The sequence below is a fragment of the Astyanax mexicanus genome, chromosome 6 (assembly GCF_023375975.1).
Source record: "Astyanax mexicanus isolate ESR-SI-001 chromosome 6, AstMex3_surface, whole genome shotgun sequence".
NCBI lineage: Eukaryota > Metazoa > Chordata > Actinopteri > Characiformes > Acestrorhamphidae > Astyanax > Astyanax mexicanus.
In genome coordinates this window covers 30944384-30971669 of record NC_064413.1, presented here as the reverse complement: position 1 = coordinate 30971669, position 27286 = coordinate 30944384, and the positions used below count along the sequence as shown (strand labels likewise).

Sequence of the window (27286 nt, the reverse complement as noted above, 5' to 3'; positions counted from 1 at the left end):
GTCTAATATATCCTTCTATCTGCCGAGTTCCCAAAACTAAAAAAAAAACACACCTCACACATCATGCTCTTTCTTTAAAGGCCATGCACTGACACCACTGTTGCGTGATGAATGTTGGAGAGTATGAGGCGTCATGATTTGGAAGTGATTGATGAGTGCCGGCGTTAGTACTGAAATGGAGTGGTGGTATCATTCCATCACCGGTGCTCTATTCACACGGCCATTGTGCTGCTGCATTCACCTCGTTCCCTTTTCCTTTCCACTCGTCTCTGTCAGCTCCTCTCAGCGGGGTGGTTAAATCGTCCATAACACATAAACGCTCGTTTATAAAAGCTGACAGACGTGGCGGTCGTTTACAGAAATTAATTACCTTCCAGTGTCTGGAGCCCCTCCTGTCAGTCACGCTAGACCAGGCCCGCTGCCTCCCGCCAGAGACACCTCTACCTGATGAGAGAGAGAGAGAGAGAGAGAGAGAGAGTGTGTGAGTGTAAATGAGTGAGAGGGAAGGCCTCTTTTTTGTTGTTGTTCATCAGAAATCAAGAGTTTTTTTTGGAGTGTTTTTTTTTTTTTATGGATTATTAGGCTTCTAATTTTAGATGGTAATGCAAATGGAAAAGACACGCTTGTGTGCCGAGTTATGTTCATTAATCTGCAGTTGGTTAATGGAAAGAATCTGTTGGATGCCATCTTTAGTCCCAAATGAAAGGTTCGGCTGAGCTTGGCTAGCTTAATGAATGCGACACATCACAAAATGGCATGTTTCTGCTAATAGATAGTCTGTCGTTTGCTAAATAATCAAAATGTATGCTGGATAATTGTGACAGTAATTTCTCTATGTGACACTGACTTGTTTGTATTGTTATAAAGTGATGTCTGGTGTAATTTATTATTGGAATGATGATCATCACTTCAGTCCACCTCTCTCATCTCCGCCTCTCTCATCTCAACGCCCAATCCCATTTCTTATTTGTGTCTCTACCCCTTTGCTGAGTTACAAGGGGAAGTGGTTAAAGAAATGGGACTCCCTTTCAGGAACCTGATACATAGTATAATATAAATATAAAATATATATAAAACATATAATAAAATATTCGGCCATACTGTTGTGATAGCAGAGGAGCAATAAAGTTCAGCAGTCTCGCTGCTGAATATAGAGCATCATATTTCAGAAAGTAGGGGAAAGGATAATATGACAGTTGTTTATTATCATCCATCCCTAATTCCTCTGTGAATGATTTTTTTTTCATTCCACCTTAAAAGCAGCAACCCCAGTAACTGCTATTACACATTTTATTGGAGAAGGGGACATTTAGCCATCTATGGACGTTTACTTGTCCATAGATTTACTTATCCTTGTAATGGTTATAATATTTTTTAACAAAGAAAATACTACAGTTGTGTTTTTGGTTGTGTTTGGTCGCAAATATATCGGGGCTCCCTAGGGCAGGGCAATATAGTAAATGTGATCACAGAAAAAATGCTACAGTGGTGATAGATCCTTAAAAAACACTTTACATTCTATACCCATACTAATTACAGTGACTTTTATTTAATTATACTCCAATTCTATACTCTAATTTTGATCTCTGTAACTCAGTATACATTTGGTCAATGTTTTTTTAAGCTTAAAAATATGTTTTCGATGGAATAAGAACATCTTCATTTTTTATCTTGATACAATAAAATTCCGTAATTTCCCTACCTCTAGGGCACACTTTCCTTAGTCATAACATGCAAAACAGAGGGGTAGGGGCAAGGGGTGAAATGGGATTGGGCCTAACTGTGCACACACATCTGCAGATATCATCTCACACATACACATTCACAAGCTTATGCATGCAATTTCTCACTCCCTCTCTGCCTCAAGTTTTGGTGCCAGTAAGTTGGAGACATACTGAAGGAAGTATAAAATTGAATCAAGCATTATAAGAGGAACAAAGTGTTCTCGAGCTGCTTATGTCTGCAGTAGGTTAATGTGCCCCTATGTCAGTGAAGTGTGGCAATGCTGTGGGTTGCCTTGTACAATATGAGAGGAACTCTATAAAACTTTATGGCTTTGATTCTATGCATGAGGAACATAGCTTAGAGAAATGAACCTTGACTACCCTCAGACTTAACAAGGCACGGTGAGCGATAAAACGCTCTCCTTCTGACTTGAGTTGGGAGAGCTGGCATGAGACAGGCGACGGTTAAAGGAGAAACATTTGAACCACAGATGTCCCTGTAGTTCTGTTATGTAGTAGCTTCAACAGTGATGGGGTGTGGTCAGTATCTAAATGATAACATTATATGCAGACACACAATTTTTTGATTTTGGCTTTGACTGTGGAGTGTTTGTCCACTCCAGGTTTACTACTAGTAAGGAGTTACAACCAATCAGTTACATCAGCTGTTTTCTTTGTTTCCAGGAGTTTAAACTACACTCAAGGTCCAGATTTAATTACCTGAGTGCTGGTCAAATCACATAATCCGTGGTTTTTAGTTTAGATGCTGCTGTTCCTCATTAAATCACCAAATGACAATGCAGTCGTCTCACTCCCAGTCACAGAAACCTGTTGAAGCATATGTAGAAATCCAATCCTAGTGCTGAATGTCAGTATGTGAGTATGACAGTTCTTTGTCATTTATTTACCGTATCAGACTGAAGCTAGCATATGGTAGATTACGTAATACTAACTGCATCATAGAGCAACAGATTAAATAATTTTATCACCACTAACCAGATATTCCTCTTAAGAGTACACATACCCTCAACCCAGTACAGTGAGCATCAAAACATATTAGAGCTAGCAAACGCCATTAATGACATGCTCTGCAGTTCATTTCTAAATGTGAAATCTCAGCTGATGCTCAAAGTTCGACAACAAATCATTCAATTGCATTTTTTTTTATTTTTACGAACTAATGAGTAAAGCTGCCCAATCCAGCCCTGCCCTCAAACAGTGATATTACAGGTTGAGTCCTGAAATTGTGTGCCAGTGAGCTGCCTGACACTTTTGTAGACATCTTAAACATCTTGCAGAAACAGGCCCCTACATCCTTTAACTCCAAAACCTTCATCCCTGTCCTAAAGAAAATCCATCATCACATACCAGAGTGACTACTGACCCATCACTTGTACACTCAAAGTGATGTAGTGCTCTGAGAGACTGATCTTGGCTGATATGAAAAACCCTTCCTAGCAACTTGAACCCTCCATCATCTTCAGATCTACACTGGCATGCCAGATATCATGGGATACAAACTAGTATTGTGTCTTACTATGTACTGTGTATGTTAAAGAATACTGCACATGTCTTTTCACATGTAAAGTTCTAGCAAGACACAGTCAGTCATGATTATTACTACCTACTGAGCTGCCCACTGCAAGTGGAAATGCCTTCTATGACGTACAGTTCTGGAAAAAATAAAGCGACCACTTCAGTTTCTTATTCTATAAACTAAATAAATAAAAATATTGTCATTTAGAGCATTTATTTGCAGAAAATGTGAAATGGCTGACATAACAAAAAAGATGCAGAGCTTTCAGACCTCAAATAATGCAAAGATATTCATAAAGAGTTCAGAAATCAATATTTGGTGGAATAACCCTGTTTTTTCAATTACAGTTTTCATCCATCTTGGCATGTTCTCCTCCACCAGTCTTACACACTGCTTTTGAATAACTTTATGCCACTCCTGGTGCAAAAAATCAAGCAGATCAGCTTGGTTTGATTGCTTGTGATCATCCATCTTTCTCTTGATTATATTCCAGAGGTTTTCAATTTGGTACTATCAAAGAAACTCCTCAATTTTAAGTGGTCTGTTATTTTTTTCCAGAGCTGTATTTCTGGTAAATATGTGACACAGGATGGAGGAATGCTGATTACCTGCACAACTTTAAATCTATCACTTAGACTTATATAAGATCATTTATATCACTTTGCCATGTGCATGCTGGCCAGGGTTCAGCCTTAATCACAAGATAACACCTACAACTTACATAAAATTTACACATTGTATGATGCTGTGTAAAGTTTTGCATGTTGTGTATGTTTGAACAGCAGCATTAGCAGCTCTTGCGATGACCATTTCTATAAGAAAGACAAGGAGCGAGAGAGAACTGTAGAGAGAGAGAGAGAGAGAGAGAGAAACAGAGAGAGAGCTTTAGTTTGTCTAGCATGACTTCAGACACAGTTTGCTATCAAACTCACCCGCCTACGCCAATCTGTGCTTTATTCCACGCTGAATCATTTCACATCTGTGGCTTGCTGTTTGCAAACAACCGAGGGGGAAAAAAGGTATGGGCTCAGTGCTTTTTCAAACTTTCCAATACGTTTTTACACTTGAGAGCATTTGTGGGTGGTTAAAGGTACACTGCCATGCATTGTTCCCCGAGTTTGTGAATCTTAGCATGATTATAACCTCCGAACTCTGGGGATCTGAAATTATTTCACAAGCTACAGAACTTGATTTGATTGAAAGTCTGGGAGCAGGCCACTTCTTCAGCGGGCCAGAAACCACCTCAACAGCTCCTCTGTGTGCATTTAGGAGTCTGCTTATATAAACAAGATGACCTTGTTGGGTTCATGCTGGATTTCTAAACATTGGCTTGTTGGCTGCATTGTAATGTTTTCCAGTTGAATGAAGGGAGAACACCCCTTAAAAACCTGGATCTGTCAACTGGACCCACAAGTTGCCCATACCAGCGAGTTGCTGGATAATCACAGTATTGTATCTCAAAATCATCTGAAATCAATATATATATTCACCTCCATGGAAAATGACACTTGTCCCGTGTCCTGTGACATTTTGACATCTTAGTGTGTATCTTCACTTTCAAATGCATACGTAAGATATTTAGTTTTGCTAGCCAAATTGTATATTTTTGCATAACAGTATCCTGGCTATAATAGGTACATTACATGACCAAGCATTGAACTGCTCTACTTAGTATGTTTAGGATAAGTTAAGAGGTTTGGTATGAGGTGGGGTGGTTATCATCCAAAACCCTAACCTCACTATTTCTTTTGTCACTGAATGGGATTATATAGTCATAGCAATGCTCCAAAATCTAGTGGAAAGTCATTTCTGAACAATAGTGACAGATACTCCATTAAAAGTAGAATAAACTATTTATTAAAATCCTTGATTTCTGAAAGTAGCAATAAATGTGCAGGTGTTCCAATAGTTTTGTCCATATAGTGTATTTTTTTTGTGAACAAGGAAAATGAAATAACATGATTAATTTCAGCACAAACATGAAAATAAATAATGTAACCACAGCAAACATATAAGGTATTGTTGTTCCTTTGAGAATGTACTCCTGTTCTATTGAAACTGTTTATAGAACATTTAGAGAACTAGCCTGTTTTAGAAATGATTTAAGAAACTTTGCCATGTTAACATGTCATGCAGCTGCTAAATACTCCTAGGGCTGGACTATATGACATAAAATCTCATATCTTGATATGATTAAGAGAACGCTGATTATATGGTTTGAAATGAATTAAAACGTTGAAAACCCAACATGTTACACATTTAAATACTGCATATTTAACTATGTGTCACAAAAGTAACAGAATATATTTAATAAATAATAAACATACCACTGCTGCACTCTTTGTGCTATTCCATTGACTCAGTAAACAGCGTTGGATTGTGTTGTCTGTGATGGTGAAATGCAATTATCATGCTGTTCCTTTAATTGCGATGTTTCTAGGGCATAATTTTCACAATACTGTACTCTGCTGAGTTTAATTTCTCTAGAAACCAAACCAATTATGCACAATCAACCCATTCACATTCTTTTTGAAGATAAAACAGACGATTTTTTGTGCTCTAACCTGCACAATATTACAATATTTTGCCTTTTTCTTAAATATTGTGTCTAAAGCTCAATGTATTGCCTATCAAAACTCTAGTTTACTATCCGGAGGTAGACTCTTCAGACCTCCACACTCCTCTCTGTGGCACAGTTATCCAGTGTCTTTGCTGTGTGCCCAAGAAAACAAGCTGCCGCCATGCTCTGTTTTCCCAGCTGTGCATTGACTAGATGAGAAGGTCTTTTTTTTTCACGTTTTTGTTTCTTTGGGCTGCTGAGAATGTTACCCCTGAGTCACAGACACCATTTCCTGCTCCCTTTGGAAGGTGCTCTGAAGAGCACAGCTAGCTGCCACAGCTCGCCTTAATCTGAGTATGTGTGCACATGAATGCCAGTGCGGTGACACCAGACCTCTCCAGCTAGTCTCAAATCCTTCAGCAGGGAAGAGGAGAGAGAGAGAGAGAGGCTTTCAGCATTCACAGATGCCTGAATAGCTGCTAGCCCTCTAACAGCAATCCTAACATATGTGTCTGCACACATTTCTGCAGCGTGGAACTTCTTGTAGTGCAGATGTGGTCTGAGACCAACATTGTGTGGGAGACAAACACGAGTAGGCAGTAGCCCACATGCAGCAATTTATACAGTATGCAAATCTAAGGCTAAAAAAAATGGTTATTTAGTTATTTAGTCGATCCTTATTTGAATGATCCAATATTTATACATTCATTAGTAAATAATAAAAACCTAAAGCATCAAATGTAGGATTCACAAATTCCTGAATAGCTTCCACCCATCTAACGGTCATCCTAACATACAGTATATGTCTGCACACATTTCTCCATTGTGGAACTTATTGAGACACAGAAATCAGATGTGGTCTGTAGGGCTGGACCCGAATATTCGGGTATTCGGATATTCGTTCGTTGAGTAGGTATTCGGTTTTTAATTTTGGTATTCGGATATTCGTTTTTTTTCTACTTTCCAGAGCTCCACCTCACTCTAACCACTTCTGTTCTCGCGGGTCCCGTCAGAATATCTTGCGTGCGGGACAGAACTGAACTGTTATTGGCTGGAGCGGGAGTTTAATCCAGACGACAGTGTTGGGAGTAATGGCGTTAAAATAAACGGCGTTACTAACGCCGTTACTTTTTTCAGTAAGGAGTAATCTAACTAATTACTATGACTGTAACTATAACGCCGTTACCATTTTCGACACTCCGTTACTGCACGTTACTTTAGCAGCTGAATGAACTTTTTTTAAACTTTGCGCATACAGACAAAGAGCCCTATCATACACCCCACGCAAGGCGTGTAGCGTGGCGCTTTGCCACCCGTCAACAGTCTATTTTTAGGCCTTGCACGCGTCCTTAAAATAGCGTTGGACTTTGGAATATATTAACACCGATGGGCCTGGTGGTCTGGAAATGATGTGTGTTGAGGTAAATTTCTGGCGTGTTTCTATCTTGGCGGCGGAAAAAAGCTTAGCGCGATTGCTCACCCTGCGCTCCAAAATACTCCATACCATCACATCTTTACCACATAAAAATAAACCACACCCAGAGCCTTCAGCAATCAACTATGAAAAAATATATATACTTAAAAATCTGCACTGTAACTATAAATTATTATTAGTTATATTTATTTCTGTCAGTTATAAGGATTTATATTTATGTTTAGTACACAGACTAAATAACTGTAACTAGGCATTCTGCTGTTTAAAAATTTCAACAGATGCTTATTCTCACTCAAATGCTGGAGTTTTGAAATGGAAAATTAAAAGAGAAAATAACTTTGACTGAACATAAATTTATTTTAGTTAACTTTGCTATTATTTAACTGAATTTCACTTTTATATCTGAAAAATAAAGCACATTGTCAATCTGGCGCGTGGTGCTGCCCGTCAATTACATAAAACTTAAAACATTTGAAATACACAGAAATATAAAGCTATATGTTAGCATTCGTTTCTTATCACCAGGGCAAATTTATTAAAATATTAAATATATTAATTCATGAATTAAAATCTCGTCCAGCACTCTGAAATGTCAGGCACGCAAAGTGGTGCTTGGCGCAGCGGCGCGGCATTGCGCGCAGAATAACCTCTGTCTTCTAAAAAAAGTTTTTATAAATAAGATCTGACAAGTATACTAAAATTAATGTTATTAAACTTACTAAAGCCAACAAATGTACTGTTAATTAAAATCAGGCAAAATGCGCTGCGCCTCTCTCTCTCTCTCTCTCTTTCGCAGCGGGAGATGAATTCAGCGCGAGGCTATAAATAATTTACAACTCAGTTCAGTTAAATAAAAATAAGTAAGGACCTGTAAGTTAATCAAATATTGTCAAATATAAAGGATAGGTTGAGGTTTTGGTGAGCTGTTTTCATGATTTGAAACTGAAACTAACCGAAACTTTTATTATTCTGCGCAAAAAGCCTGTGATTGTTTTAAATGAGTTTTTTAATGGATTTAAATGAGTTTTTTTAACGGATTGTTGTTTTTGTCCATTCTTTTGTTTTGTTTATATATACATTTATTTCTTTGAGTGTGGTTTGGTTTGTTTAATTTTTATCCCCAGACGCGTATTTGTTTTTTCCGTTTTTTTTTCAGTATTACATGTCTTAGTAATTTTCTTTGGTCCTGTGGAGTTTTTCGTTTCTTATTTTTTTTATTCGTTAGACTATATTTTTGTCAACATTTTGGGTTTATTTTTGTTTGTTATTTTTCTAATAATAATAGTAATTACATCATTTATTTTCTTTATTTATTCTTACGCAGCAGATAAGACGCGGTGTGCGGCAGCAGAAATTCCGGGATGAAAACACAAAGAAATCTGGGCTAAAAACACAGAAAAAATATGGGGTGAAAAACAAAAATCCGGGATAAAAACACCAAAAATCCGGGGTGAATATGTCTTAAGGGGGCCGTGATTTTCTTTTTTTTTTACCTCTTTTTTTACCTCTTTTTTTAAAAACGAATATTCGAATATTCGCTTCGAATCAGTGCCGAATATCCGGAGCTCAAAAAACGCTATTCGGGCCAGCCCTAGTGGTCTGAGACCAACATTGTGTGGAAGAATCAAGATATGAGTAAAGTATTACAATTTATACAGTATGCAAAACCAAGAGTGGGTTTTATTATTATTTTTTAATCAACCGCCACTTGAAGGATTCGAGTTTCAGATGAATAAGAATTATTTCAAAGATTTGAATACTAATCATTATTATTACTATTTTTAGGTTGAGTGTCTCTGTAGGAGAGTACAATTTTATATCCAAACAAAACTATTAGTTAATATCTAGCTTAATATATTGATGTCAATGTGTGACACATTCAGTTAGGAAATTGTGAATCAAAATTACACTAATTTTAAAAATCTGTGGAAAAACCGAGCCCTATGCCAAACTGGAAACAATATATGAACAAAAGTGTCAGGACATTTGCATAATAATAATTTCTTCCTAAATCAACGCTATTAAAAAAGAGTTTATCATGTTTTTGGTTGAGTACCACTCTCTACTGCCCAGAAAAGGCTTTCTGCTAGATGTTAAAGCAATGTTGTGAAGGTTTGATTGTATTTATAGCCAGATTCCAGTCAGGCTGCTCTCAGAACTGTGCTACCTAAAGCATGTCTTCTGTTAACAACAGAGGAACACACTCTAAACATGCACTGTGTCTTCTAGAACATAAAGAAAATCTACAGCACCATCCTCCCCAACACCATCCTTCTGTTCGGGAAGAGTGAGCACATGCTGATGACCCACATACCAGCATCTGCTTAAATGGTTTGAAGACACTGTGAAAACAATGCAAGTCTGGCCAAAAGCAGCAAAATCATCATTAGAGGATTGTTTTCAGTGCAATGTTTGGGATATATTCAGAACTCCAGCCAGTATGGACTTTTTGATTAGTGTCAAAAATATACGCAGAATCTTTCACTGGATTCTTTAGGACACTTGTAAAAAAAGTGATTTGCATTTTGCACACATTTAAACCAAAAGACGTGAGTGAACAGTGAAGTTTACAGTCTGGTGAAAGCTTGAGATGCAGCCTTTAAGTCTATCCACAGCGAAAACCTGAAAGTTGCAAGACATAAGTTAAAGTGTGGCACCAGTTTTGCAAAAAAATACAGTAAGCATAGTACAGAGATTGCAGCATACTTCAACTTCAACACCTGACACACAGTGTTTCAAGTAGTGATGGCAGGATTGATTGACTCTGTAACAATATCGACAGCTTTTCAGCCCAAATATGCAGTCAGACAATAATTTAGTCAATACTGAGAGGTGGTTGGATTGTATAATCCACATTTTGTGAGTTACTGCAGCTCTGCACAAAGTTACAGGGAGCTGCAGTTTTTATTTTTCCAGCAGCTAGACCTCGTGCATGGCTGCAAACCCTATTAACGCCAGTGTAGATACTCTCCCAGAGTGCTGAATATTTTCACATATTTGTAGGGTATAAATATGTAAAACTAATGTGGAGAGTATGGAGGAAGCAGAGTAAACACTTTTAACACTGACTAGATGCCCCTCTTGAGAGTACCTCAGTCAGCACAGTAAATTGAATATCAGAAAACCGCAGTGCTATAACTAACTCTGCTAACATAATGCAGATCTGCATGGAAATTTAGCAAGTGCTCGGAGTTCAAGAACATTTTAACTGAGGTTAATTCCAAAAAGTAATGTTGATTTTATCTTGAGAAACAATGCATAACATTACAGAAGCCTTGTATGATGATGCACTTTTGTATCCAGCCTTACCCTCATACCAACAATCATTGTCGGTCCACCTCTGATGGCAAAGTGTTCATACAATCACTGATTACACAAGCAAAGTCAGCAACTTAAACATGGACGCCAGTTTTCCCCTTTAATCTGAACACTGTCTGTGTCCCAAACATTTACGTGGCCTCAGCTATCCACCCCTGGCTTGCTCCTTTCTACATAAAAGCCAGATTATTTACAGAACTGGTCCTACACAAGTGTACCAATGAGCTGGCTGCCACTTTCACAGACATCTTAAACCTGAAACAGACTACCGCCCCCACTTGTCTTAAAGTCAAACCCGTCATCCCCTTTCTAAAGAAATGCCTACTGACCCATGGCTTTCACACTCATAGTTATAAAGTGCACTGAGAGATTGATCTTGGCTGATATTATGAAGCAACCAGAACTCTCCATCTGTTTTCTTACTGTTTGAGTAGATATTCAGATGATGTGATCTCTTTTGCAATGCACACAGCATTCAAATACCTGAAAGGAACATACACCTGTGTCCGATTGCTCCGGACTCTTGGGGTGATTTCACAGGTACCTTGATTGGTCCAGCTAGAACTTTGAACCAAAACAGCAGACATAAAAGGTTTACTGCAAACCCCAATCTGGAAAAAAAGGACCAAATTTGGTTGTGCTTCATGCAGAAGTATGGGCACAGATGATTACGCATGTAAGTCCTATATCTAATGTAACTGTAGATTAACCCATGTTTATAAACACAAACAAAAGTAATGTAGAGATAATCTGTTTTACTTGTGCACCTGAAGGAAGTTGAATTCTGGCTGGAAGGCAGAATTCTGCACAACACCTGGCAAGGCAAGTTAGCAAATGGACAACTTACCACTAGTTGATACACAACCTTCTACAAATCAACCATTGTTAATTATAGAGGAATGCAACCCATGCTAAATTGCAGTGTGGAATCAGAACTTACTGAATCAAATGTAATGTAACATAAGAAACATAAACTTTGGTTTGGATGGACAACCACATCATTCTTCTCAACAATGACTTCATCCAAAAACACCTTCATCAAGTTTGCCACTGGCACAACAGTAATCAACAACATCAACAACAGTGATGAGGGTCCATACAGGAATAAGTGAGACTCCCAGCAATGTGGTGCTCCAACCTGTCCCTCTGTAACAGCAAAGCAAAGAAGATCATTGTGGGAACTTCAGGAGGGGAGCACAGTGCACAATCTTCTATGCATCAAGGGGATGTTGGTGGATAAGGTGAACATCTTTAAGCTCCTTTGTGTTTGCGTAACTGAAGATCTCACCTTAAAGGCCTCTGCTTCTTTTAAAAGCTAAAGAGAGTTACCCTGCCACCATAACTCCCATGCAGCTTCCGCGATTACAGGATTACAGATTACAGACAACAATTAAACTTTGGTGCAAGTTTACTTTTTGTACAGCAATATTTATTTTGACTAATATGTAAAATAGTTTCTAGTATTCATTTAGTTATTATTTAGTTTAGTATAGTTTTAGTTGACAGAAACACAATTGTTGTCTAGTTTTAGTCAATTCAATTTTTCTAAAATATTTTGTTTAATTCAAAGCTGATGTCCGTAAATTTGGGGATTTGGGGGATTTAGATTCGGTCTCCTTTCAGAGCGGATGAATCCGATTTCATGTTAAGTTAGAGAGGGAGAGCGTGCTGAAACAGATTTATCATCACTCACGGAGCTCTCTCCACCATTCAAAGGTTTTTAGAATGATATATTAGGCCTAGAAGGGATGATTGTTCCAGCACACTGGTTCCATTAAATACAATATTTTGTTCCTTCTCTACTCAGAAATGCTTCTGCAATCAGTTTAGAAACTGGACTTCCACTTTAAGTTTTGCATTTTTATGGTTTTATTATTGTGTTTTTATTTTGAGATTATTCATTGCTAACATTTATTAAAACAATTGCATTATATTTTGTTACATTTCAACAAAATTATGCTAACATTACAACTGAGCTATGCTTGGGTATGCTTTGGACTGATTGGATTATCTGGAATAAGGCTGCATTTGTTTAAAATTATGGTTCATCAGGTAGTTTAACAATAAATAAGATAGTTCTGTCTAAAAAATATATAAAGGACTGATATGTAAGTGTTCAGCTTTGAGAAATGTCTGGTCTGTAGAAGGGATTCTTTGCCGTGCTGTTCTTTGTCTAAATGTTATCTTTCTGAGAATTTTATCAACATTTTCAAAGTCCTGGCATTGGTGTGCCATGCTTGCTTTGGAATCCCTCCACAATATATCTTTCTTGTTCTCTCTCTCTCTCTCTCTCTCTCTCTCTTTCTCTCTCTCTCTCTCTCTTTCTCTCGCTCTTTCTCACTCACTTACACTCTCTCACCCTCCCTGTGTGCCCCAGCATTCCAGACATAGTGATGAGTGCTGCACTTGTGCTCCTTTCTTCATGCAAAACTAAATTCTCTTATGAAACCCAAACTTTCCTCAATTTATGAATATTTCAGAGCTTATTGTATCAGTAATTTATTTTAAAGATTAATATTGATCAAAATGTAAATGAAAATGAAAAAAATGTAAGGGTTTAAGAACAGTAACAGTTTAATTCTAGTCTTAAATGTACCTCAGTAGAGCTAGTCATCTTAGTGAAAGTTACGCAGAAAAAGGCAGCCAGTCGTTTAGTAAACAAAAAAAATGCTAAGATTAATCCATGTACAGCTTTATTGTTTAGATAAAAAAAACAGTTTATAAAGAATATATAAAATGAATCCTTTGAAGGAATACAGCTCTGCACAACATTAAACAATTAAGTAATTGTTGGGTATACATTAGTACATTTTTTTCACTTATTGTAAACATTGTTTAAACCTTGCAGAGCACTGATTGGCCAAAGTAAATAAATAAAAAACTATAAAAGCCACCAATCGAGAATCTTGAACATAATCCCTTTATAATTTAGGTAGAGTAGGGTATTGTAGGTGCTATGGCTGAAGCTAATGATTATTTGGTAGCTGACTAATCATATGCTAATTTTTTGGATTAGTCAATTAGTTAAATGTTTCTGCCATGTCTTCTCTCATTTTAAAATGAAAGAAACATCTGAACATGAGTTTAAAGGCCTTTAAATGCCCAGAAGATGCTTAAATCTGTAAAGTATTGACTGAGTTGAGTGTAAACTGTATGAGTGAGCCCATTCTCACCTCTCTCACAACATTTCTGTCCTCAGCAATTTGTGTAGTGTGGTGCTGTTACAAATGAATTTATATGGACTAATCGTTTGAGTGTAAGTAGGTTCCGTGCAAAGGAAGACCGCCATTACTAAATGTGTAATGACAGTTGTAATCAGGTTTTGATGTAGTATTGCAGTGACTGTACCTGACTCTCTTATCAGTAGTTTTATTTTTGTGCAGGTTAAGCAGAATTATTATAGCAAAGGCGAACTTGTCTTGCCTCATTTTTTGTCTTGCCTTAGTTTTTGAAATAGAACATAACTTAACTATTGGCTAGAACTTAACTGCATGATACTGTACGTATCACGATACAGGGGTTATGGTTAAATATATTTCAATATATTGCAATACCATAAGCAAGGCAATATTTTTATCTAATTTTAGAAAGGAAATATCATAGTTAAAGAGAAAATCAGAACAGTGGGATCGAATGACGGAGTACAACACTGTTATCTAGTGGGTGGGATTTGAACACAACACTAAATGAACCACTGTCTTACAGCCATATGTATGTGTAAACTTACAATTGAAAGTCAATGCTGTGTTTTTGAAAATCACTATAGTATTGCAAAGTAAAACAATACTGATTATTTGACTAGCAGCGTTCCAAAGTCTAGACTGCAGCTTAGTTAGGGCGGGTCTATTTTTTTTGGCCAGTCTAGCGTTACTGTGTGGTGAAATCATGGGAAATGTCCCACCTTTTACAGATGCACAAAGTTTTTAATTATGTATCCTTTTATTAGTATTATTAGGGCTTATTTTTCAATTTTAACTCTCACTCAATGTTGGAGTTCCAATTTAGGCCCCACTGATCGGTTTTCTCTTTTACTCCAAAGCGACAGAAACAGCTAAACGATGTGCTGATATTTACTAAGTAAATGTAATCCAGACAGGTCTGCACAGATAAAGAGAAACGGCAAACTATTCTGAGCTGGATTACTCACTGATAGTTGATGATAGTTGGTGAGTGGTTAGATAGAATGCTATGTGTATCCTGTCTGTAGGTAAGTCTAATCCTAAATTGAGTAAAATCGTGTTATTCAAGTGTGTAGTTTCTTGCTGTAGATAAGAACATCTATTAAATGTTTTAAATGTAAAACTTAGCAACACTGGTGGGCCGTAAATTAGTTTAGCCATAGAACAAGAACACCAGTGCATTCTTGTCTTTTCTCCAGTGAAAGCTTTGGCCTCTTAGTAGACTAGAGCGTCAGTGCGCAGAGTCTTATGTAAGTGCTATTTAAGGCCAAGTCTCTCTGCTCTAGTATGCATGGATGGCAGTGTGTCAGTGTGTCACAACATCAGCAGCAGCCACTACTATCTTCCGCAGGTAAGCGAGTGTTGTATGATAGAAAGCAAATAATTTAAAATACATCCTCTCTTTCTTTTAATTTACAGGTCTGCAAAAGTGCTAAACTGGCTGGAGGGAAAAAAGGTAAAAAAGACAGACTTTGGATGTGATGAGACAAGACAAGGCTGTGTGCAATCTGTGAGTTACCAGTAGGGGGCCTCGGCTCCTTGCCACTTTCTGTGTCTCTGTGTCTCTCCTTCTTTCTCCCTCCTCCGTTTATTCCAAGCCCCTCCCGCCCTGTAGCGTGCATGCTTTTTGGAAAGGCAGCCTATCCAGCGAAAGGGAGACAGGCCGTTTAAGACACACCCCCAGCCAGACAGTACTACATCCTGCCTCGAGACCCGCCCACCAGGCCGAGGAGGAGGAGGGATCTGTGCGCTGCCCGAGCCGAGCCTTTAACTCTTCACCACAGTGTGGAGCAGCCGGCAGCGCGCACGCACGCACGCACGCACGCACGCACACACACATACACACACTCCCTCACTCACTCACTCAGTCACACACGCTCCTCACACACATACTCTCATATACACACACTCGCTCTCGCACGCAGCCACACACACACACTCACTCACAATCGCATATTCGCACGGGTGAGCGAGGAAGGAGGCGAGAGGAGGCCGTGGGAAAAGAAGAAGACATCAGCCGGGCAGACGCTGGGAGAAGAAGGAGTGTGCGTTTGTGTGCTCTTTGTGTGTTGCTCTGGGATAAGTGCCGGATTTTCCCCTTTTTCAGGAGTTTGCTCTGTTTTTTCCTCAGCGTTTCCAAAGCCGGACTGGAGCTGAGAAGGGTTTGGTCTCACTGACTGACTGTGTCTCAAGAGTGCATTCACATCTTCCTCCGTATCCCTTCTTTGTGCGCGACAGCCAGAACAGTGCAAGCGGAGCACGCAGCCGAGCGGAGCGCCTGTGTGTGTGTCTATATGTGTGCCTGGGATATCTGACAGCTTCCTGCAGGATCTGACACTGCACAGACGGGCGAGAGAGCCAGGGACAGAGGAACAGAGAGAGAAAGGGAAGCGGACACAGAGCGGGAGACAAAGTCAAGGCATGAGCTGGAGAATAGCGACAGCCAGCTTTTCGTAGAAATCTTTGCTGAAAAAAGCCCCCCTATACTTCCCCTCCTCCTTCTTCTCCTTCTCCTTTACCTCCTCCTTCTTCTCTTTCCTTCATCGCCTCCTTTTTATTCCCTCCTGTACCACTGCTCCTTTTCCTGCTTTCCGTTTTTTTTCTTTTTGCGGCTGTCCCGTTCACTTTCCATCTTCTACATCAGCTCCTCTTCTTTCTCCGTACGAGAAGATTGGAAGAGTGCAACTCCTACACACTCCAGTGACAGACAGAAGAAGGACAGCCCTGTGACACTCCCAATCACTCTCTCTCTCTCTCTGTGTTTCCCTTTCTCTTCCTCTCATTCTCTCCCTCTTTTTCTTTATCTTTCTCTCTCTTTTTTTTCAAACCAATCTCCATCCTCTGTTTGCTGCCTCTTTTTTGCCTGCACGGATTGCACCTCTGGTCCAGGAAGCAGTCAGCAGGGGTGGGGGGCAATTTGGAGTTGTTCTTTTTTTTTCCCACCGTCCGTCCCGACCCAAGCACGCGAGTATCTGTACCCTGCCACGGTCAGAAGGATTCCAGCTACATGGGCAAACGTTTGGAACAGCAACCAATGTACCCCCAGTACACCTACTACTACCCTCACTATCTCCAGACTAAGGTACTGTGCATGGGCTCTCCAGAGTTTTTCATTTGGCTTATCTTTAGGGTCTTTCCCTAGAAGGAGGGGCGGGTGGAGGGTTTGGGAACTATCGTCCATATCATGTGATTTGAATATGATATCTTGCTGCCATCTCCTGCATTTGATAATTGATCAAACTCCACTTTACTGCTGGCCCAGGCAAGAGCCTGCACAAGCAGGAATGGCAAGCCTAATTGCATCCCACACACTACACAACACACATACATCAGTACACAGATGCACCACACAAACACATTTACACACACTCACACATACTCACAAATTCTGTCCCCTCAGCATCACAGTGGGGCTCTAATGGTGGACTTGAATAATAACATCCATCTCTTGAAGCCCTACACCACTCTGAAGTGGAGAATTGATTGCCACGCATTGATCGAGGCGCTGTTACACTGCTGGTGATCCCTACCTGACTCTGTACTCTGCTTTACGCATGTCTTTATCTCTCATCCTTCCTGGGAAAAAAAAAACAGCTCAAAAAGTTGGCACCTGCGATGGACAAGTAATTAAGTGAGAGAAAGACTGACAAGGCCAAGGGCAATAATAAGCAAGTGATGAGGTTTCTTGTTTCTTCTTAAGGGAGTAAAGCAATTGAGGAGAAGACTAGGGTTAGGAAATGCATTGGTTGTGAAGAGCATGGAGGCAAGCAAATCAAGGAGCCTACACACTAAAAAAAGCCATACCGATAGAGTGGTATAGATGCATACGCATTTAGAATTTGTTCGTGTGGAAGGTGTGTACATGGCTAAAGCAGGGGCAGAGTTAAGACTTGTTATGATTATTCATTGGGCCTGATAAATTAGAAGACAAACCATGACAATCTGCCATACAACGACAGATTGACCCAGGAAAGAATTGACTGTACGGATCAGCCTCTGCGCCATCTTGGATTTTTTATCCGTCATCTGCCTGTGCCCACCAATCCTTGTTTCTAATAGTGACGTCTCTCCACGTCAGAATTAATTGCTGCAAAAGTTGAATTAGTTAAAATTTTTCTGACTCTCAACTGACCCTTAATTTTTGGCAGTGTTGCATACAGACACTTTTCTAGTCTGAGTGATGCTCTGTACGACGATATGAACTCTTATATTCTGCAAATCTGTCAACAACATACAGACCGGTGAAAGAATACTCCGCATTGGCTTGTCTCTTCATCATCTTGGATTTTCATTCGTACAGGTTGACCTTCCACCATGTCAGAATCCATTGCGGCAAACATTGAATTTGTTTGCATTTCCGTGACCCTAGATAGAGCATCCTTTTTACAGTGTCGCATACAGGCTAGTTTCTTGTCTGAACAACTGATGCATCATTATAACTGAACTTATAATGTTGGGGCATTGCTGATGCTCTGTAAAATGATGTGAATTCTTACATACAGCAAATATTTTAACATAGAAAGGATACAATGCACTGATTAGACTCTTCGCTGTTTTAAATTTCCTTTGCTCCATCCATCGGTTGCCTTGTTTCTACAGGTTGGCATTCCTTCATTTCAGAAATGGAGTGTCTTTTTCGCTGTATGACAAAGCTGACAAAGTGCCCTAAGCAAAATTAAAACATTGCATTGGTGAGGTTCTGTATTACAATGGGAATCCATAGATCTTGCCAATCTGGCATCATGCAGACATGGGAAATAATACAATCGCCCTCTCCGTCATGTTAGATTTTGTCTGTCATCTGCTTTTGCCTGCCAATTCATCTTTCTGTAGATTGACATTCCTTCATGTCAGAATCCTTTGCATTCTTTGAATCCAAGGTTTGAATACTTCCTATTATTGATGAAGCATCTTGCAATACTACGTACCAACACGTTTCCAGTCAGATAGAGTTGACACAGCTTACTAAATTATTAAATTTTAAACATTGGAGGACTGTGTTTCTAAAACCACATCAGCCTCTACTGTGTAGGCAACCTTATACCTACCTAAAAGGTATAAGGTTGGAATAAATGGTTCAACAACCTCACACTGCTAAACCTCTTCTCACTAGTCACCTTGCACTTTTGGCCTTTTCTGAGGCCCATCATTTACTGTTTCATGAGTCAAGCCTTCAAGGTCAAGTCAAATTAAATTTATCCCTTTTCTGCTGTCTTGTGAATTTCCTAGAACCTTTCCGCATGCAAGGCCCGATCCCTGGACTCATCTGTTTGTCTCTCATCTCATTTTATGCAAGAAAAAAAAGCAAAAACCAAAAATTAACAACCAAAAAAAACCCCACTGTCACTATGGATGAACATATCAGATCTGTCTACTTATAGCGTGTATTCACGCTCTTATTGTGTGAGGGAATTGGTTTCCGCTGGCTTCATTAGAGCCAAGTATTGGCATTAGCGAGGGGGAAGAATGGCGTGGTCTGGGAATGATTGTTGATTTGGAGATTATTGGAGGAGAAGGGGAGCGCTCTTGGCACGGAGTCCAACTACGCTTCAGATTTCAGATACTTGCCTTTGCCTGTGAAGAATGAGGGCCCCATGTTAGTGTGCAAGACTGTAGGCTTGTGTGTGTGTATATGTGTGTGTGTGTGTATTTGAGAGGGAGACTGGAGATTTAAATGGCCTCTTATTAATCTTGATTCCGGCATGCTCTCAGAGTGGAGGCATTCCTCCAGGGGAAATCAATCATGTGGGGGGAAGAGAAGCAGCTGACACACAATCACTGTGCTCGCTCTCTCTCTCTCTCTCTCTCTCTCTCTCTCTCTCTCTCACCCTCACCCTCTCTCCCTCTGTTAACTGGGTAACTCCCAGTTATCTCTGGTACTTAGTGAGAATACAGTGTTCACTAGTGGAATGTCTGGTCTGTTACTGATCTGTGAAAAAAGCTGACAGTGGGTATCATTTACAGTCAAATGCCTGTTTTTGGATTTAGTAGGCTTGTCACAATAATAATTTTTTGGACAGTATACTGTCCCAAACTTAAAATAAAAAAAATAAAATAAAATTAGGGCTGGACGATATGGCCGAAATTTATCACAATTCAGTATATTTCTTAAATTCTGTTAATACAATATAATAATCACTTAGAGATAGAGCTGTTAAAAAGCATATTGATATTTATTAGAAGTATTTACAGTACACAGTATTTATGGGAATGTTCTTACATGCAGAAACATTAACAGTGGATGGTTCTTTTATGTGGAGAACTATAATTTTTATTATATTGTTGTTGAACATCTAATTTAAAAGGATTTTTTACACTGTGTAATGAAATTTACAGTTAGGTCAGTGTTCTTTAAGCTCATTAACCCTTTAACAGGCATTGGCTCATATAAGGGCCTGAGTAGATGATCTGCAGTAAAATAAGTTATTAACATTCTGAAAACTTTGAGGACTTTTTAGACTCCTACATGACATTTGGAGACACTGCCTGTCCTCCTTCTACTCATTCTACTCAATTGCAGATCAATAGCAGGAATCAACCCCAAAATAAATGTAAAAATAGACATAAAAACTAGACAAACGTTATGAAACAAAATGTTTGGATTACACTAAATGAATTAAATTAAATATTGATTTTTAAAATGATGTGATTTTATTCCTTGTATTTTGACAGTTTTTAATATTTTCTATTACAATACAATTCATTTTTTAATAACGCTGAAACCTATATGTAATGCTTGAATAAAATTCCTAAAGATATAGGCATGTAATATTATGCAGAAAATTGACAAAAATGCCTCCATTTTAATGGGTTAAAGCATGTTGTTGATACAATAAGAAAATATATGAATGTAACAAAATGATAAAATATTCTCATATAACTTAACTTTAGATAAACAGCATTATTGTCATTTAAGGCTATTTCATTGCTAATGATATAATGATGATATAATAGCTTAATGATGATTTAGCAATGCACCCACACCCTTATAAAAAGCAAAGAACTGTTATTAAGAAATGATTACGACAAATCCTACATAGGAATTGGAATCTAAACATTTTCAAATATCCGAATACACTACTAAAACATACAATACAATAAAATAAATGCTGATTTGAAACAAAGATGACATAGAATCTTGTTCGTATTAATAGGTTTCTTTGCTAAGAAAATAACAATTGAAGTTACAAACAACCCTAGATTTTAGCTCTATTTTTTTATTAATATTGTTTTTATCACATTCTGTACCGAATTTGCTTTGTGGAGATTACAATGCCTCTTCAGTTTCTGCCTACAGTACCAGTGCAGCGCCAGGCTGTGTGCCCCCATAACAGAGCCAGCTTAACAGAACATGGATGAATGCATGGAGAGCTGTGTGTGTACATGTGTGTATGTGTGTGTGTGTGTGCTCATGCACAGTGCATGCAGAGGGAGGTATCCATGACAGCACTTATACACCAGTGGGATATGAAATAGATTTAAAGGGAAGTAATTCCCCCCTGGTATTGTGTCAACAGAAGGCTGTGGGGCCCCTTCAACCATTCAATCAGCAGCATGGGTGTATGTGAGTGTGTGTGAATTGTGTGTGTGTGTGTGTGTGTGTGTGTGTGTGAGTATGTGTGTGTGTACATTTACACTTTGAGAGGGGTCAGTTTTTGTGTAGCAGAACTAACATCCAGCGGTCCGTTCAAATCTCTGCTCTCAGCGTGAGTGCACGCTAACTGGCCTGCAGTGGGATGACACACAGCATGTCCGCAACATTCCCACAGCGTTAGGAGAACGTTATGTATGGCACTCATTAGAGTTCTGCTGCCCACAATGTCACACAGGATTATTGCATGGCAACGTGCTGTTTACTCCACAAGTGGATAATTAGGAGATTGATTTGTAGCATTCCTGTCATAGACCTGCAGTTTCACCAAGAGGAAAAAGCACTAGCCTCCCTTCTTTTTATAAACACGTATTAATTGAATGATTAATTAAGCCCACTGGCATGTGTTAATTCACAAGGTGCTAATGATCTTTCCTGTTACTAGGATCTCTATTGTCATGAAATAAAAAAATTCCATATAGCCATTTCACTTTAACATGCAGTGTTAAATTACACTTCTGGATTTTACCTTTTTTATTTATCTTATATTTATGAGGTTTGGGCTTGTTTATGTACCATGTTTTCCCACATCTTTTTCTTCTCTAAACACTAAGAAAAATAAGTACAGATTTGTACTTAAAAGAGTATAAAGCTTGTCGCTGGGGCTGTACCTTACATTGAGGTACAAAAAAGTACCTTTCAGTGAAAGTCCTTTTTTGTACCCATGTTTTTTGTGCCAGTAAAGATTATAAAGATTATGAAGATTATAAACATTATCATCAACTGAATATGTGTCAAAAAAACTTGATGATCCAAAATTGTCTGGCTTTCAAATGAAAAATGTGCAATTAAAATATATGTTGTTTATTAGTACAGTGATATAAAAAAAAAATGAATGTCATTTTGGTTGGATAAACGGTACAAATCTGTACTTATTGCTGTTAGGAATGACTTTGTACTTCAAAGGGAACAAATCTGACCCTGTAAAGACCAATATTGTACCATTGAGTGTACAATTATGAAGAGTGTACCTTTGAGTACAAAAAGTACTTATATAATACCTCTGTTTTTTTAGAGTGTAGAACAGATTGATTTCTCCATCTATCAAGGTTTCATAGCACTTTGAAAATGCAAATTCAAAAATACTGAATGGAATAAAAAACATGTACATTGCAAATAATTATTACACTAGGATAAAGTACATAAAAAATAATAAATAACGTATCATTAGTGTAATTATTTTTGTTTGATATACAGCATTTAAACAGTGCATCAATTAACTGTTGGTATGTTTAAACCAAACATTAGCCCACTGCCTTATATTTTCTTTATTACCCTATACTACCCTGCACTCCCTGTACTATTCTATACATTTTATAAGTTTCTAGTTGGTGTAGAGATTCTTTTATCAGTTGACACAGGTGGCCTGTGATTAAATAAATGACTGACCCTTCAGATTCTTTGATCATGATACACAGCTGTTTAAATGTTGCTTTCAACATTCTAAAATGTGGAAATGCAAAGTATTTCTGAGAAATGGCTCTAAACTGCTCTCCCTAAACTTTCTGGTGTATTTGTGCTCCCGAGTGAAAGGTGGATATTATTGGGTTAGGGTTAGCCTGGAGATTCAGCCCTCATTAGGTGGGCCACCGCTCGTCCTGCCCATCTTCTCTAAACTGCAAACATCACAGTTTGTCAAGATTAAAAAAAAAAAAAAACTTGTAAAAATGATTTTGCTAAAAGCAAAACATATATGTAAATGTAGATGTGTATGCTTATATTAAGCAAAAATATCTGACAATTATGTATGCAAATATAAAGAAAAAGTGAAGTAATATTTAAATCAAGTGAATTCCTGATTTGTTGGCTTAAATTTGGACACAAGAATCAGCATAATCTAACGTAACAATTAGAATCAGCATAATCTAACGTAACAATTATTTTTTGTGCTTATTCACATTACTTAAAATAAGTAAAACATTCTCCTGCAAGTAAGAGATTTTACTGATTAAGAGCATAAGCGCTTAGTAAGACAAAGATTCTTATCAACGTAAAAAATAAGACATTAAAATATGATCATTTTTAAGATTTAGTTTTATGCTTGATGCTGTGGCTAACTCAAAAGCTTATGTCTTTGAATAATCTTGAGGACAAAAACATGAATTATGGTATTTTTTTCCTATGAAAAAGTTGAAATGGAAACCCTGCTAATGGGTTAGGGGTAGGCTATAAGAATGTAAATAAGTGCTGATGTGATTGGTTGTCCTGGACTATGCAGTCTAGGATGAAACACACTTTATAACTTCAGCACGAATTTAGCGCGGATTTCTCTAGGCTGAATGTATATATATAACAGTAAATTGCAACTTAATTATATAATCAATATATGGACAGAGGAGTAAATTGTATTTAAAATGATTTTAAATGACTGAATCTCTTTTTAAACTCTTATTATCAGTGAATACTCTATGCAGACACTGTGACTGTTTGGTATTTCTGGACTAGTAGTAGTCAGCACTCTCCTCTGTGGGTTAAGGCTTTGCCTCTGAGCTCTTTGGGATTGTGTGGGGATAAATGAGAATTTGATTCAGCACAGGTGTTATTTTCTGGAAGCATATTGCACAGATACACAAAGTTAACATGTGTGCTGTATGAATTATACATGTAAACTCCTCCAGTGGGACAGCAGCCTGATAAACGTCAGGCTGCTGTCCCACTGGAGGAGTTTACATGTAGCAGAATGCTTCCTGAGTGTGCCTGCCTGTGAAAAGCTAGTGGAGGGTTTGAGGTTTGTGCAGAGTGCTGGAACTTTCTGAGGCGCATCTGAGGCACGTGCTACTCTAGAGGATTTTAATTACAAATTTCACCTAATTGTGTTACTGATCCATGCAGGTGATCTTGTACAAATTAGTGGGCTAATACGCACCCTAAGCACATCACATTTCAGCTTTTTAATCTGGAATCCGCTTTACATAAGGATGTTCTTCAAACGTTTCAAATCTTTGTGAATTATTGGTAAATATAAATAGATTAATAATAAGTGCAAATGTAATACATTTTATGCAGAATTTATTATACTGACATGCCAATGGTCATGGAATAGCAGTATGCAAATTAATTAAAATAATTGTGAAGTGATAACTTGGGGGTTTCAGAACGTGTACTGACACATGTATACGTTGTGAGGTGTTATCTTGTCATAGGGTGAGGCCTGATAGTTGGTGCCATATTTATTGAGCATTTCATTTACAAAGTTGTGTGGGACATTCCTCAATCCACAGTGTAATTTGTATACCAGAAATACTTCAGATAGGTCATTATCACCCACAGTGAACAGCACAGTATGTAGTAATGAGTGTGACTGGTGGTGAGTGGCTAAAAATGTCCAGGCAAACAGAAAAGCGACTTTGGCAGAAATCACATCCGTGTTGAATGCAGGAGATCCCATATGCATATCTTTTAGACTGTGCAGCATTACATACAGTGCAAGTTCCTGTCCCATGGCATGTGGCATGTTAGTGTACATATCTAGTACAATTGAAAACAAGAGGCTTTCATGGTCTTCCACAACCCATCTTAACCTCCACAGTTCCCCTGAATAGCTATTTTTAACAGTAGTACACACTGTAACCTGCAGAAACCTGCTGCAGGTGCTTGTCTATCTTCTTATGTCCTTCCCTTGCTTTGTGGGCATTAATTACTTTCATTTTGTCTCTTTAGTTTTTTAGAGGAGGTCATGTTTGATGATGTTTGATGAGCACAAGTTCTGAGAAGAATGATAAAAATGTATGAAATTCCTCAGGCCTGGTTTGCTAATCAAGGTCTAGTATGAAACTAATCAGGGTCTAGTCTGAGCTGTAGGTGTTTTAGCTATAGTTTAAAATTATATAACATAATACATGGTTTCATTTACATGTTTCAACACGGAAGTTGATTCAATCAGTTGTTCTCCAAACAGTATTAATGTACCCAAATGTGATTGTTATTATTGTTAATTGTAAGAATTGCTGCTGCTATCTGTATGCACAAGATAGGATATAACTTTTTTATGAGTTGGGGCTATATAATGCCTCATTTCTCTCTCTCTCTCTCTCTCTCTCTCTCTCTCTCTCTCGCTGTCTCTTTCTCTTTCTCTCTATCTGTCAGTCATTCCTGCTCTACTTCCTTTGTGAATGTGCAGGAGAGGAAATGTTTGGCCTGCTTTGAAGCCTGTCTTTAATGTTGTACATCAATAGCAGCAAAGAAAAATAAATAATCATAAATTATGCAAATCTTGTTACTTACAGCAAGCATTTTCTTGGTGGGGGTTGGAGAGTGTCACATGGTGTTCTAGTTTCAGTGCAGTATACCTTATCTGCCTTTTTTTTACTCTCCACTTTGCAGGTCACGTTCACACAGCATTTTTCTGCACACAAGGCACAAAACTCATAACACAATAAAGCAGTAATATTGTGCTGTGTTTTTTGGTTCATTTCCCATATTGTAGTGTGTGTGGGGGTCTCTCTCTCTCTCTCTCTCTCTCTCTCTCTCAATCTCTCGCTCTGTCTCTCTCTCGATCTCCCACTGTGTCCTGGGCATTCTCTCCAGCCATCTGTTCAAAGGGGTGGGGTTGACTGAGAAAATAGGAACATACTAGCATACGCTTATAGAAGGATATAAAACTGCCCTTGTTGCAGAAATAATGGCTTGGTAGAAGAGTATCAGTGGGGAGGTGTGTATATTGGAACATGTCGGAGACCAGTTTTGACCAGTTTAGACAAATCAGAGATTTCCCTGAACCATAGTAACTATACCTATCGTCAAAGAAGTAATTGCAAATAGAGTTGCTCCCAGAAGGAAGTGTTGGATTGCATTGCTATTTGGTAGGCAAATATGAAGGTTACCAGAAACAGTAAATGATGAAATCGTTTTGGACCTAATTATTGAACTACACATACAGTAGTAGTGTGTAATGCATGTGTAACACAACGTACCAGTCGTCTAAGTCGAGTCGATCAGGGATAGGTGTGGCGATGTGACTGGTCATGGTATAGTATCTGTATCCAGACGTCCCAAGTCTCCCGGAAGTTGCGGAAGTGTACCGCATATCAATAACGGCTCCCTGATGCCCGCAATCAGATAAAACCTCCCGGAATTTAGAACAAGTGACCCAAAAACAAACGTGCACACAGGCGACACAGACTTTTTATTCTCATTGCGTGTGTGAAAAAAGAAAGAGGGAGAGAAAGGCGCTTACCTCGTGAACATATTCATGTGAAATAGAGAGGGTTTTAATTGGTCTGTTCTCTGCAAAGAGTCTGTGAGTCAGCCAATCAGTTTTTAGTGTGGACGGGCAGTGTTTTTTCCCCTCCTGGACAGGATGCCTTCAGTGTGTAAGAGAAGGAGCATCATGGCTCCCATCAAAACTCATTTCACCTCCGACTACTCTTAAGTATATCCATGTCTGGTAAAAGCATGAAAGTGATTTTAGCAATGCCTAGGGGACTAAATGCATTTAAAAAGGCATGTTGAGGTCAGTTAATGTATATATATAAAACAAATCCAAGTCCAAGTCCAGGTCCAGGGGTACCTAAAATGCAACTTGGAATGTCTGTGTATCTTCAAGACAAGCTCTTGATATGGCAGCAGTGTGTGAACAGGCACTGTCCTGTTGGAATAGTGCACCAGAATGTGCAATTAGAAAAGATTGAGCCACTGGTTGCAGGACCTCATCAGCGTAATGTTGGGCTATCAGAGTGTCTATAATGAAGAATGAAAGTAATCAGTCATTGTGCAAAATTGCACCCCACACCATGCTACCAGGCCTTTAAAACGTGACACAAATTATCAATATGTTGTTATCTTTGCATTTTTCATTGTGCTCCACAGATACTAATTCATTGGTCATCGCCACCAAGACAAAAGCAGAACTACTTTCTGACGGTCTCTTCATGACAGTCTGG

General features: G+C 38.5%; 1 protein-coding gene and 1 long non-coding RNA gene across 7 annotated transcripts in view; one reads left to right on the top strand and one right to left on the bottom strand.

The window, feature by feature from the left end:
* LOC125802511 (uncharacterized) overlaps positions 1–15349 on the bottom strand; it is a 41214-nt gene extending 25865 nt beyond the window's left edge. Inside the window, exons 1-2 of the long non-coding RNA XR_007439638.1 lie at positions 15273–15349; positions 371–444 (exon numbers count right to left, since the gene is read on the bottom strand). This is a non-coding gene — a long non-coding RNA (uncharacterized LOC125802511). The remainder of the gene's footprint in view (positions 1–370; positions 445–15272) is intronic.
* rbms3 (RNA binding motif, single stranded interacting protein) overlaps positions 1–27286 on the top strand; it is a 250701-nt gene that overhangs the window by 20301 nt on the left and 203114 nt on the right. For 4 of the 6 annotated variants that reach the window (XM_049480767.1, XM_007251818.4, XM_007251817.4 and 1 more), the window contains exon 1: positions 16442–16835. In XM_049480767.1, the coding sequence (XP_049336724.1) occupies positions 16761–16835 (75 nt within the window). In that variant the 5' untranslated portion in view covers positions 16442–16760. Of the gene's footprint in view, positions 1–15172; positions 15264–16441; positions 16836–27286 lie in introns of those variants that run through there. The other 2 variants (XM_049480766.1, XM_022673722.2) reach the window with 1 other exon arrangement.